Source organism: Nothobranchius furzeri, chromosome 5, assembly GCF_043380555.1.
Source record: "Nothobranchius furzeri strain GRZ-AD chromosome 5, NfurGRZ-RIMD1, whole genome shotgun sequence".
Taxonomy (NCBI): domain Eukaryota; kingdom Metazoa; phylum Chordata; class Actinopteri; order Cyprinodontiformes; family Nothobranchiidae; genus Nothobranchius; species Nothobranchius furzeri.
The window spans coordinates 41,853,128-41,868,402 of NC_091745.1; the positions used below are offsets into that span (position 1 = coordinate 41,853,128).

The window sequence follows — 15,275 nt, forward strand, 5'->3', positions numbered from 1 at the left end:
CAATGAACCAACAAACGCTGAGGGACAAGACAGGGTTTTTACACACAGAGGGAAGCAATCAGGGGAACAGGTGTGAGGAGTGAGGTCTGGAGGGGAGGCAGGTGTCATCAATAAACTAAATGGGGAAAGAACTAAGAAGAAGAAGAGGAACAAGAAGAAGAAGAAAATATCTTTTCTATAGCGCCTCTCAAGATAAAAATCACGAGGCGCTTCACAAAAACAAAAAATGTAAAAATATTTTTAAAAATTTAGAAAATAGTTAAAAATGTATTTAAATTGAGCAAAAAATAGACAATTGTGATTAAAAATGTTAAGAAAGAGAGAGAGTGAATAGGAAAGAGGGAAATCAGTGGATCCTGAGGAAGGTAGAATAGGTGGGGAGAGCAGAATAAAGAGAGAGTGGTGAAGAAGGTCATACAAAAGCCAGCTTGAACAAGTGAGTCTTCAGCTGCTTTTTGAAGGAGACCACTGAGTCCACTGATCTCAGGCTCAGGGGGAGAGAGGTCCAGAGTCTGGGGGCCACAGCAGCAAATGATCTGTCACCTTTGACCTTTAGCCTGGTACTGCACAACCAGTAGGCTTTGATCACTGGACCTCAGGGACCTGCTGGGGGTGTAGGAACAGAGAAGATCACCAATGTAAGATGGTGCTTGTCCATGTAAGGCCCTATAGACCAGAACCAGGATCTTGAAATGAACTCTGAAGTTGACTGGCAGCCAGTGAAGCTGGAGTCGTACCAACCATCAGGTCCTAGAGCTCACAGCACTCTGCCAACCCTTGTTGTTCGGTCACTTTCCATCTCAAATGTAGCCTGTATGCCTCAAACATCTGACGCAGCTGATTTCAGCAAAATGAGATGATCGCATTAAAAAGCTGAATTACTTTTATGACCCAAATTAGGCCAAATAAAAAGTTCTACAGGTGGAAAACATAACCATCCAAAGCATCAACCAGCATGTTTTAGATGTTTCCAGATTTCCAAATTCACTCATTTGCAAAGGGAACTTAAGAGATCAATTCAAAATACAGAGCCAGAGCCAACAACACAACAGCCACTAGGCAAAACTATCAAAGTGACAGATTAAAGGCTCCCCAACTCACGTTTCTTAAATTAATTAAAGTTGACCACACCAATACCCACAGGCCACTGCGTTCATCTTAGCATCCATTAATGTCTCAGTGGATACAGAGTGCAGATCTAAAACTGAGAGATGACACAAGCTCATTTTATAACACAGACTAGAAATTCTTCGATCTGAACTGTTCAGTAGCAGCTGTTTTCATGCATTTCCTTGTTTATTAGATTGCCTTTTGCTGATATTTATTCCCCATAAACATGTTGTTTTGTTGCTTAACTGTTTAATATCGAAGATTAAAGGCCCAGGATTCTTTGGAACCCATATTTCACCACTTTCTGTCACAGTGTTAAACTATTCATTCATTCATTCATTCATTCATTCATTTTTTTCCGTCATAACAAATACATACACATGAAAAGGAAAATAATTATCTAATAAAGAACATAATAATAATTATCACAGGTACAAATTCCTCTTATAAATTAAACAGTTTCTTTAGATATAATTTATGAAAAAAAAATTATTCGCCGCCCGACCACAAAAAAAGTGACCACCTGGATTTAACTAAGCAGACAGGTAGGAGCCTCCTGGTGGGTATTTACTGCACGAGAAAAAAGTTATTTTACCCAACTGGTGCAATGAGTTGCCTTCCATTTCTTAAACAACCATGTGGTCGTGGAATAGATGTTAGTCAGTGAGAGAAGGGTCAGATTATTAGCATGCACCAAGCAGAGAAAATATGTAAGGATATGCAGAAACGTCTAAAACTGGGTTAAGAACTGTTCAACGCATTATTAAAAACTGGTCTGATTAGACCAGATGGACCCTGTTCCAGAGTGATGCACCCATCATGCCTAGTGCCTAATATACAAACCTGTGAGGGCAGTGCTATAATCTGGGGTTGCTGCAGTTGGTCAGGTCTAGGTTCAGACACACATTTGATGCTATCTGGCACATAGGAGAAGCGTTCTGTTCATGGATGAATCCCGGTTTTCACTGTTCAGGACAGATGGCAGACAGTGTGTGGGATCGTGCGGGTGAGCGATCAGCTGACATCAACTTTGTGGATCGAGTGGTCCATAGTTTTATTTATTTAACCAGATGAGTCAATTGAGAACTCATTCTCATTTCCAATGACAATCTGGCCAAGAGGCAGCAGAAACAGACACATAGTTTGCTTTACATGAAAGAAAAAGAGATAAGATAAAAACTAACAAGATAAAACAAATAAGATAAACCAATTAGACATAAAGGCTAAGGACTGTTCTCGTATACAGTATGCACAAGCTATCAAAACAGACTTAAAACAGTCGAAGTGCTCAGAAGCACATTGATCAGAAACTATTAATTGCAATGAATTATTGAAGGTAGATAATGGAATGTAGGTATGAGCGTTGGTGGTTTTTGCAGCTCATTCTAGTCATTAGAAAGCAGCAAACTGGAATGAGGTGCGAGCTTTGGAAATAACCACAGAGACGAAGTTACTGGAACGTAAATAGAGCTGGTTGTTGGAAGTGATGAGTAATGAGCAAAGATGTGACGGGGTTCTACTGATGATTGTTTTGCATATGAACTGGTACCAATGTACCAACCTGTGGGAATGGAATGATGGCCAGTTAACGAGTGAGTACAGATCACAACGATGAGTAGTGAAAGGGGCACCAGTGACGTGGCGCTAGGGTTCTGGCATGGGCAGGTGTAGGTTATGAACAACAAACACAGGTGCATTTTATTGATGGCATTTTGAATCCACAGAGATATTGTGACAAGATCCTGAGGCCTATTGTTGTGCCATTCATCCACAACCATCACCTCATGTTGCAGCATTAGAGTTCAAACCCCCATTTTGCAAGGATCTGTTCACAATTTCTGGAATCTGAAAACATCCCAGTTTGTGCTTGGCCAGCATAATCGCTGTACATATCACCCATTGAAAATGTCTGGGATGCTCTGGATTAGTGCACATGATAGCTTGTTCCAGTCCCTGCCAACACTCAGCAACTTTACAGCTATTGAGGAAGAGTGGACTAGTGATGTTAGGCTCAAGCAAGCGGCTTGACTCCTGTTTTGATCTTTCAAAGCAGAAGTGCCGCTGTTGTGGTCTCGGTGCCTCGCTTCACCTTGCATATGTGATATTCCAAATGAAACTTCATGACGTCACACACGTTTTGCCGACACTTCGCGTCAGTTATGAATTCAGGGCGGGGATATATTCTGAATTCTTATAAAAAGGCACAACTCATCCTAACTTTGTGGGTTTGTAGGAGGAGATTTTGCTGATTCATTTTTGCTATTTTTATTTTGATTTATAAACAGGGAGAGAAATGTAGGTACTACTGACGTAAAATCTTTACATTGTAATTCAAACACATTGATTTACGTATTTGCACTTGTACTCGGGTTATGCAATGTACCTTGTTTGGCTCATTATCTACATTTAGTAGAACAAAGGCACTGGACACTTTTAGACACTCAAACAAAAGCATGAAAAATAGAATCTCTTTTCAAAACTAGCACAAGGATCAAGGAAGAACTACTCATGTACAGCTGGGACAACCTCCACACAAACTGATTCAAGAGGTGTACACTGATAGGTAATTTTTCATTTATCCCACATTACCTTAAAGGACGACACAGAGAGAGAGAGAGTAGATTATTCGTAATGTCCATGAATCGTCATGCGAGAGCTGGGCGCATAAACCCCCTCCATGGAGCTAACCAGCCCCCCTCTGCTCCGGACACAGCCTTCAGCTCACCAGCTCTGCATGCCCGCATTCTCCACCAAAATGTTAGGTAATTAAATGTGGGAAATATTTAATCTCCATAACCCTGGAACCTGAAATAACACACATGACAACAAAGAGACATTTTACCCTGAGTCCCCAAAATGATGGAGAGTTAACGCAGGGAAAACCTCCTCCGAGGCTGTCGCCACGTCACTCCCATGTGTTCTCAGTTTGCCAGGGGTTTTATTTAGCAAAGGATGGAGAAGGCAGGGCCTTCTCAGGTTACAGAGGTACAGAGGTTTCTTTGGAAATCCACAATCAACATCCTTGACTGCAAACGAGCTACTCTGCTCAACATTTCATGAACAGCCACAGTTGGCAAACACAGAGATTCATGAAGTGTTAATAAGACAAATTGGGCATCTTTTAGGCCTCAAAAAGATACAATTATAAAATACCCAACATACACCAGGTGGAATTCTACCGCGTACATTGTAACATTTTGTAAGTGGTTACTTTTAATAAATTGTCAATAAAATTTAAAAGGTATTCAATAAAATGTAATATTCCATAAAAATATGAAATATCAATATTATTTAACCTTTACAATTCAATTGATGATGAAAATAGGTATATGGGTATTTCAGATCTGAAATCAGGCATTTCAAGAATAAACATTTCTTCATTACCGTAAAGCAGTCATGACATTATTAAATCACTCCATATGAAACATGCATTGTAGATGGAACTGAACATGATTGTGAATAACTTATAAAGTTAGGAAGTCCTCTATGGGACCAAATAAGATTCTTTATTAAAGTCACACAAGTCACGTCTTGTGAGGAAGCTTGTGCTTCTGTAGGCAATGAAGCAGGTGAGGGATTGTTACGATGGCGTCTCCACATGGCTGTGAACAGGATATTTGTTATGATATGAAAAAGTACGCCACGTTTTGGGCAGATGAAGCTGGCTGGACACTTCCATGTCTGTGACCTCTGACATTGAGGCTAACGCTACATGTTGCAATGCCTACATGAGCATCGTGAGGCGGTGAGAGCAGAACTAACATCTCTTACATCAAATGTGGTGCCAGTAAGCTTTGTGGACTATCAGGCTATTGAGGGTTTGGGAACAATAGCAAAAGCTACAACCAAGCTGTCAGTGGAAAAGGAGGAGTCTACATCTAAAGTCAACCCCATGATTAGAATTATGCAGCATAAGATCACATCACTCATTCTCTCTGACATGTCAATGTGCACAACTCTTGAGTCAAAATATGCTGCAATCTTAATGGCTGGATGCAGTGTGGAAAACATTCTAGTCTGAGCAATGGCAACTTATTCCAGACCCAAGATTTAAAATATTAGTTTTTGGTAACCAAACCAATGCTGAATGATCTGTGCTGAATGTGTGTGTGAGACACCCCCCCCCCCCCCCCCCAACATCACAGGTTATAGCTTTATCAGAATTGTGTCCACTTGTAAAGGGTTTATAAAATAATTATGTAGTTACTTTGTCCCTCTTTTCCTTTTATGTCCACAACAGTGGAAGCACAGGGCCAGCAAACACAGAAGCTGACTCTGACAACGCCTGGGAACCTCTGGACAAAAGAGTTGGCTGGTTGTCTAGTCTTTGAAAATAAATAAGATACTTAAACACAGAAAAGCATACAGTGGGACTTACCACCCTCTGTTCTGATTTCCTGCAGGTGCTGCAGGATTCAAAATGCAACTGCTGAAGCAACTGTGGAAGATCAGCATTTCTTGGCTGAGCCCAACTCATTCAGAGGAGGAGAGCCGCTGTAGTACTGGAAGTCAAGGGCAGCACACCTGTGCAAAATTCATGCTGTCTAATCAGCATGTTGATTTGCCACACCTGTGAGGTAGGACGGACTATCGCCACAGGGAGAAGTGCTCATCAACACAGATTAAGGCAGATTTGTAAAGAAAAAAGCAACGCCAACACTAAGAAAACACACAACGAGTCAGACTACGTCACGCTAGGTAACTGAAAGTCACACAACATCTCATCAGTCCCAATTTAAACCACAAATAAAACGTGTTTAGATAAATGAAAATCAGTTAGATTGCTGCATCAATGCATGATTAAATGCTGAAAAATACAAACAGAAAATCCAAATCAACCCAAAAACTAAACAGCATGCAATGTAGGTTTAATATCTGCAAAGGTGAAGAGATAGGTCCACTCCCAAAACTCTATACTTTTGCCGCTCAACTGTGCATTCCTGTTCAGCGGTGCCAGTGCGAGACCAAAGGGTGTCCCAATTCTCAAGGGTGGACCTTGGCCCTTCCTCTTTTGCAACCTTGATCCACACTTTGCCGAAGCTCACATCAACGCCGACTTCGACGAAGGGCATTACCCAAATTGTTGCGGGGGAAATTTCAGAATAAGGAAGAAAAATATCACAAGATCCCTTTCCAAAAATATGTATTTTCAAGTCTAAACATTGAATATTTCAATATTGTGTACAAAGATATTTATAATATAATAATTTCTCTGTTGGAAAGATGCTTTACATGTCTGTTGAAAATAATTTTGAACTGATAACAATGATGGTTTGTATTTTTGGACACATGAGTAATTTAATCACTTATTTTAATATCATTCAGTTTTAGAGCAGCAAAAACAGGCATCCCCATTTAGGAAGTCACGGTCAATGACGCAATGCTTTCATTCCCAATTTTGCAATTATTTAAACGCTTGTTTATTACGTAGTCAAAGTCTTACATCAGGGCTAGCCAATTCTGGGCCTCGAGGGCCGGTATCCAGCATGTTTTAGTTTTCACCCTGCCTCAACACATCTGATTTCAGTCAGCAGGTGATTAAAAGGTTTCTGCAGAGCCTGATGAGCTGCTGCACAAGTGACTCGACCACTTAATCTAGTGTGCTGGACCAGAGAAGTCACTAAAATGTGCTGGGCACTGGCCCTTGAGGCCCAACCTGAACAGCCCTGCCTTACATGCACTTCCTTCAAGTGCACTTCACAGACGATGTCAGAGTTTTGGAGGGAACCCCAGGCTCCCAGACCTGAGAACTCGCACAAGTATGTACTCCACCCAACCTCAGGGGGATCCACCAGTGTTTGGTCCACTGTTAAAGTAATTTTACCCAATCAGATGAAGTTATATTGAGATTGCAACAATTTGGTTTAGCTTTTATCATCTAAAACTAAACTCCTATGCGTTTAACTGAAGCTAAGTGCATGGTCAGCTGCTGAGGTTCCTCAAATTAGCAGACAAGTTTCTTGTGACTTTGCTTCAACCTCCTGCCACTTTACTGTAACCATAGAAACCTGTTGAATTCAGGCTGATGTCTGAATCATCCAACTGTGCAGCACAGAACACAGTCTGTAGATCATTAGGTACCAGACCCAGATAAGTGTTTGTCCTCTTCACTAGAACGTCATTGGGAACCTAAAGTATTTGTACAACAACACAATTATTATGGTTTTCACCTGGTGCTATGATCAGACAAATCCTACTTGAGAGCACTTGACACATCACAATTATTTTAGTAGTGAAATACATGCAGAACTGATGTGCACCAAAAGGAAGTAACTCACAATTTAATGGTTTGTAGAGCCTCTAATTCAATTTTTTTTGTTTAATTATTTTTGTAATAATTTGTTTATTGATGCCTTTTTTCAAGATCTTTTCCACAGCTTTTAATCTACATTTAGGTCTAGTAAGGGACTGAAAACACTTTGATTCTGTTATCATGCTGTTTTAGATTTCCTGACATGCTTTGAGTCGTTGTACTGCTGTGAGGTAGAGTTAGTCTAGAATACTTAGGTAACTTGATGAGCTCATGGCCATCTCAGTTACTTCTAGGTTCCCCGTGTGGCTTATTCGATTCAATTCAATTCAATTCAATTCAGAAATGCTTTATTAATCCCAGAGGGAAATTGATTGCTGTAGTAGCTCAGAATAATAATCAAGTCATCTGTAACGGAATGAAATGTATGTTTCCCCCTCTCCTCTGACACAGGACTGGTCTGCATGAGATATGGTCTCAAGGTCTCATGCATTTGTTATAAACTGCTTCTTTTCAGCTCAAGAGAAGAATGAAGAATGGACTCTTTTCTTTTAATTAATCAAAGAACTCTATTTTAATAAAGCTAATCAAGCAAAGTGTTAGTCAATAAATGAGATGTGACCGATCTGTGAAATCAAAATATTAATTACTTATTATAATCCTATAGAATATAAAAGTAATATGACTTTAGGACTGATCTCACGTAGCGTTAAGACATGACACATTGCGTTCACTGATCTAATCAGAATCCGCCAGATCTGACGGAGGCGTGGTTTTGGTGGTGTTTGGTAAATCTTTCAACTTTTCATTCGACCATAAACCAAAACATCCGAAGTATAAAACTATGCCCACGGCATATTTAACGCCAGTTCAAAGTGTTCTAGAGAAGTTGTCGGAGTGGCCAATCCGTAACTTTCCTCTTCAGCCAAAAGAACCAACGACAAGCTGGATAAAATCTGTTGCTGTTCCAACTGCTGCAATGGTTCCTTTCAGAATAAAAGCTGTACCATCAAGACCCATGTTTGGGTCTCGCTAGACACCAACAAAATTGTCGTGACCCGGAAGTATCTCAAAGACTGGTCTGGTCGGCAACCGCTGCTTTTCCTACCAGCTTCGGTTCCAGAGAAGGTCAAGCTGGACCTCGACATTCCTGATCTAATGGGGACTTCCGCTAAGGGTGTGTAGGCCGACAAATGGTGTTGAATATGTTTATGAATCTCCTAATCAAAGCTTAACGCGAAGACATCACCTTCAATTCCCATCAGAACTAATCGCTTCTTCGGATTTGCTGGTTCTGAACAACATTCCACACTAGACCATTCTCCATCTCATTCACCTTAGTTACACCATACATTTAGTGTTAAAGTTAGTCTAGTTTATTTTGTTTAGTAATACATTTTTAAACTTTTAAAACCTGACTCTCTCTTCTGTTGTCTGCGTGAATACGAAGCTGTTACATAATCCCTGCAATAAAAAGTTCCAATATTCTGGTTAAAATAACCCAACAGATCCACCAATTGCTATGGAATCCTACGTCTTATGGCCAGAGGTGGAAAGTAACGAATTACATTTACTCACGTTACTGTAAATGAGTAGCTTTTTTGTAAATTTATACTTTTTAAGTCGTTTTTAAAATCTGTACTTTTACTTTTACTTGAGTAAGTTTTTAAAAAAGAATTGTAATTCACTACATTTTAAATCATGTCCGTTACTGAGTAAAAATAAATTGTAGGCTTAATAAATTAAAAATATTATGTGCAGCAGCGTCGGAACAGAAAGAGACACCTGCATGAGCGCCACGTCTAAACCGGGGGGGGGGGGGGGGGGGGGGCTACACGCTTTATGATGAGAACAAACAGCCATTTTTACCGCAGTTTTGCTCAAAAACATCAGTTCGGTCCCTGTGATCCACTCGCTGTTTACCTCCTCTCTCCCTCCTCTCCTGTGGGTTGGAACCGCACCTTCGCGCACCGGTATGACGTCATCAGAATTCTGCTCGGTTCGGTAACCAGACTCAGTTCCGTGTTTGAAATGTGTTTCCATACCGCTCCGCACAGAAGCGGCAAAATAACGTTTAGCGCTCCTAACAAGCGGATTCTCAGCACTCTGCTCATAAAACAGAAGACCTGCAGGCCTCTGTGAGTGAAAACATCCTGATACTGTTCAGTTGCAAACATTGTGCTCCATCCCTGTGTTTGAACTCAGAAGATACTCCTTGATGCCACCGATATGTGATGATTTAGCTTGTTTCTTTATTTTACTCCAGAATAAGAGATTAAATTATTACAAAAGCAGTTCAGTGTAGTTAAATTAGTCATTCCAATGATTCTAACATGCTGCAGTGTGTGTGTGTGTGTGTGTGTGTGTGTGTGTGTGTGTGTGTGTGTGTGTGTGTGTGTGTGTGTGTGTAGGACTGCATAAGACAGCATGGCTTCATCAAATCCATGCATCCTATATCTTGGCTGAAGTAATGGCTCAGGAAAATAACTTGTATTTAATAAACAATGATGTCTCTGCAGTGTTTATGATAATGTTTTATCTTATCTTTGGTCTGGGAGGTGTAACATATCATGATGCAAGCCTTTTAAAACATGTTAAAGTGTTACAAGAGGAGATAAATGCATGAATTTGAAGTTCATGTTTGGAGACCAACCTTCACAGTTTGGAGGCTCACGCTGGTGAGGAGACACCATTAGTTCTAGTAACACCTGGGCTCCCAAGGCCTTTTCTGACAGGATGGACGTTACGGGACCCTTAAGGATTCCAGATGGATGATTGGAGGATTATTTAGGAGGATTGGAATGAACAAACTGATTTCAGTGGTGAAGGGTTAAATGTATTGGCTCGGCATTAAAATTGTAGAAATGCAAAATAACTACACTTTATTATCTATATAAACATGTACTGGGTCCAGTTTTTTATTTTATTAAGGACTTTTGTCATAAATCATTAAAGAAAATCCAAATCCTCTCCTCCAGACAGTGAAGAACTGTGTTTCGCATACGTCACTCCAGCACGTAAAACAAGCTAGCTGCTGATGCTAATATTGTGAATCACTGTTATTTGTTTACTTTCATGCTCCTAATTATTACGTAAAATTGCATTTACAGCTGCAGCAAAAGGTCTGAGCCATGTGTCTGTGTCCTACACGCATTTTTAAATAACAGGTCTGATCTAAAATAATAACTTACATCTATAAATCCATCTAGAACCGCACAGCTACTTCTGGACTCTAGACGAGTCCCGTTAGCATGACTGCAGCAAAACTGCTAACCGTGTTAGCTCTGGTAAGGAAAGAACAAGTCCTTTGGGAAAGCTACGACACACACACACACGCACGCACACACACTCACTCACTCACTCACTCACTCACTCACTCACTCACACACACACACACACACACAGCTCATCAGTTCAGAAGGGAAAAGTCATGGGCTTGTGACTATAACCTAATTTATGTTACTAGTTTGCAGTGTAACTGCCTTTGTACTTCAATATGCATATTTGTTCATTTAATTAAAAAAACGGCCACTTTGACATTTATACCCCATTGTCTTTTTTTTCACTATTCAGAAGAGCCCGTCCTTGCACAGTCAAAAAAGTAACTAAGTAACTTTTACTCTGACTACATTTTAAATAAGCTACTTTTTACTTTTACTTGAGTACATTTTGAGGCAGGTAATTTTACTTGTAATTGAGTAAAATTTCATGAAAGTTATTATACTTGTACTTAAGTACAACATTTTAGTACTCTTTCCACCTCTGCTTATGGCTTATTAAATAACATGTAATTTAAATCATTACACATCAAAGAGTTGTTGTATGTTACAATGGCTGTTGGCAGGAAGGATCTCCAGTAGCGGTCAGTGTTGCAGCGAAACTGAAGAAGCCTCTGACTGAAGACACTCTTCCGTTGTCGGACAGTCTTGTGAAGAGAATGCTCAGGGTTGTCCATCATTTTCTTGATTCTCTGGAGAATCCTTCTTTTCATTATCTCCTCCAGCGGTTCCACAGTCGTCCCCAGAACAGAACCAGCCTTTTTTATTAGGCTGTAGAGCCTTTTCAGGTCCCTGCTTCTGATGCTGCTTATATGCTGCTTGATGTAGCTCTGCATTGAAATCAAACATTTCCACTTTGGCCTGTTTGTCCAGCATTGTACAGAAGTGTTATTTTTTCAGATGCACATTTGCAAACCCTGAGTTATGCTGCTTTGTTCTTTTTGGAGGGACAAGGCTCTACGTCGGCTTCTGTCAAACCACTTAAAATTGTTGGAAAATAAACAGATGATCCTTCTCTGAAGGATCTTCCTCCTTGGCATTGTGTTAACATGCACCTGTATGCTCCAGACCTACAAACTAAACTACTGTTTTACACGTACCTGTATTCTCTTCACTGTGACACGATGCACAATTAAAAACAAAAGGAGGAATAGAAAAAAAGAAGCAAAAGCTTCAAAAGGTTTTGTTGCTTGAGAGAACATTATTGAACATTGTCCCTGCTGAGAGCTTTAATGGTGGAAAGCAAACAGAAAGACGGAGTGCTGTGTGGTTGGTGGTCTGTTTGCTTTAGCACAACCCAATTAGTATCCAAGGGAGTGGACTCATAACATTATAAAGGACATGCAGCAGATTCAAAATCATCAGGGTTTCCATTCTAACCAGTCAGTGAAATGAATCAGTCATTACTGAGCCTAACTACATTTGACTTTGCCCTGAAAACACATGTTGCATTAGTGCACTGGCAGACATGCTTTTTTTTTCTCTTCCTCTGTAAATTTGTAACCATATCAAGACCTTTTACTTTGATAGCATCCAGGGCATTTTAATCGTGTTTTTAAGCATCATTATAGTGACCGCACCCATTCAGATAACTGTAAAGCGGTGCAGCTGACTACACGAGAGAAACTGCCAATGCTGCAAACGTAGTTTTTCACAATATTTCAGACTGACAGATAAAGTTTATAGATCATAGAAACTGATTCTGGTGCACAGAAACTTCTTTTTTGTTTTATGACTCTGGGTTTTAAAGGTGATGCAAAAAGACCAGTTTTCAGGACCAGTAACACAAAACAGACATTTCTATTGACTAGCGTGTATCTCTATCAGATATAAATGGCTACTTACTGCACAAGTATTGTCACCACAAGTTATGAATGGATTCATCCAGGTAAAGAAGTCTCACCTGCGGACCGAGTCTTTTCATCATATGAAGAAAAAAGTCATCCAGTTCTTTGCCTTCGATGTAGCCGTTATCTACCAAAATAAAAACAATTCAAGAGAATGTAAATGTAAAGCAGCAGGTGTTATTTTTACTAGAAAAATCTGTCCAGATATTATTATTGCTGTTTTCTGTTATGTAGCCCTTATTAAATAAGTTTTAAACTGAAACACCAATCGTTCAGAAACCTGCTGTTTCTCTTGTTAACAGATAAACATGTGACTGATGGCTGCTTTTTACACCAATATTTCATTTGTAAATCATAAAATGTAAGCTTTACTACCCAGGAACAACAGAGACAGAAGTTTTGTGAGTGCTGAAGTGTACTGATGGATGCGAGAGAGGAAAAAGCCTTAAAATATTCTCACCATCTGCATCAAAGTGCTGCCAGATTTCCAGGAAACCAGCTGCATCCAGTTTATCAAAACTCCTTTCCATTTTAAAAAGAAAAAGCCGACTGCTAACTCTTACAAAATTCAAATGTGTGTGAGGAGACAAACTGTTCAGCAGGCTGCTTGGCTGACTTATGCTCTGTGGTGGTAAGTGCAAACCACGCCCATTCTGTGTGTGTGTGTGTGTGTGTGTGTGTGTGTGTGTGTGTGTGTGTGTGTGTGTGTGTGTGTGTGACAAATGAAAAAAGGTGAGGAATAATATTGCAGTGTGTGCTATCTAGTGGACATGAGACAACACTGCAAAGCTTCTCAGTGGTTTAAACTGAAATGTGACAAACAACAAGTGAGCTTGATTCTAAAATAAAATTCCTAACAACAATCATGACTTTTTTTTACAGTTTAGACACAAAAACACACCAGGAGTGCTTCAGTGTTTCTTGTCAAAATAAGAGAATTGAGATTTACCCAAATGAAAGTGTCCATCTGAAGACTGCAGCGTGACTAAATGTTTTCCATCTTCATAGTTTGATATTTCTGAATGAAAACCAATAACGCTTGTTTGTGCTTAGTGGAAGGATTTCAGTTTTCTTCCTCCTGAAATTTATGAAATCTAAAATATCCAGAGTTTGAGAAGACTGCAGGCACCCTTTCACATGAGAAGGTGGCAGACCTCTGCTGTTTAAGAAAATAAAATAATAGAAAAAAATTATAATAATTCGGAAAAAATCTACTTTTCACTGATCAATAAACCAGAGAAAGATGAACAGACTGCTTCAGACGAGGAGAAGAGCTGCTACTGAAACCTGGATGACCAAAAAGGGTGTAAAAGGGTGATTTTTCATGTGTGTCAATGTTTTTGGTTTATATGTCATATATGTTGTTCATGGTTCAATTTTACCAGCCTTTTTGTACAGTGTCCTCGGATGTTTTGATAAGAGGCCCTGCCTCAAGTGGAGGGGTTTAAGCATCTAGCTTAAGCGGTTACCTTCTCAGTGGTCTAGTGGTACAGTGTTCGCCATGAGACTGGGAGATCGAGATCCAAATCCTGGTCGGGTCATACCAAAGACCTTAAAAATGGGACCCAGTGCCTCCCTGCTTTAAGGGGTTAGATTGATGTAAGTTTACTGGTGTGATGATAACTTATTGGACTTTAAGTATATCTATGCATCTAGTTCATGAATGAGGAGAAAATGGAGATGGAGAATGAAAGGTGGACTGCTGCTGTGTCTGCAGTAATACAGGTGTTGCACTGGTTTGTCGTGGTGAATGTTCCAACCCTCATCTATGGTCACGAGCTTTTCGGTCGTGACTGAAATCTGAGATTGTGGATTCAAGTGGCCAAAATGGCCTCCTGGATGCTTCCCTGGTGAGGTTTTCCAGGCATGTCCAACTGGAAGGAAGCCTAAAGGAATGCCCAGGACACGTTGGAGGGACTACCGGTATGTTTCTCGAATGGTCACCTGGATGGGCTGGCCCAAGTGGCTAGGGAGAGGCATATCTGTGTCATTCAGCTTAGACTGCTGCCGCCGTGACCCAACTCTGGATAGCCAGACAAAAATGGATGGATTTATTAATATTATATTAAAGTGCTTGGAATAAAATTGTTGCCAAATCTTGTACAAAAGAGCTTATGAGGACATACCACTCCTGTATGTTTTGCCTTCATTCTGCCGTATTCACTTGTGCACGCTTCTTAAAACACAAGATGTTGAGTTAAACCTTTGGAATGGGAAGGAAAAATAAAGCATGCTTGCAAAACAGAATGTAACAAAAATATGTTCACAATAACTTTTTAGTCATTTAGTGTATTTTTCAGGTTTGTTGCCACTCTCAGAATACAAATTTGAAGGACTGCACAGCGTTAAACATGACACCAGATATGTGACAGCATGTAAAACTATTTTAATCAGTATTAATGATTGCATGATGACATGTCTTACACCAGATTTAGACAAAAACCATGTATGTACCTAAAATAAGAACACACATGCCACAGTTTCTTTACTTGTCCCAGCTGGAGTTCAGTGTAATGCTTTTATTTTTGTTTCTTTAAAAAACTGGTCAAAGCAACACCAAAGGGATTACATGTAGTAACAAACCAATATTAATTTATTTGTACATTTCTGGACACAATGTACAGATGAGATGGAAACCAACAAACAGCATCATCTGATGTTAGTTTCAAACAAGCCGACTCCTAGCGTAGTAGTTCACTTAGGACCCAAACAACAGAGGGCCTGCTGCACTCCCATAGGCTCACATGAGTTTGTCACAGTGCGTATGTTACGTGCACTTATGTTACACGC

The 15,275-nt window shown here is 40.0% G+C and overlaps 1 protein-coding gene across 1 annotated transcript in view; it reads right to left on the reverse strand.

Moving 5' to 3' along the window:
- Window positions 1–13,112, reverse strand: part of LOC107378723 (secretagogin) — a 46,178-nt gene extending 33,066 nt beyond the window's left edge. Inside the window, exons 1-2 of the mRNA XM_015949081.3 lie at window positions 12,946–13,112; window positions 12,542–12,612 (exon numbers count right to left, since the gene is read on the reverse strand). Coding sequence (XP_015804567.2) covers window positions 12,542–12,612; window positions 12,946–13,015 — 141 coding nt within the window. The 5' untranslated portion in view covers window positions 13,016–13,112. The remainder of the gene's footprint in view (window positions 1–12,541; window positions 12,613–12,945) is intronic.
- Between the last annotated feature and the right edge of the window lie 2,163 nt (window positions 13,113–15,275).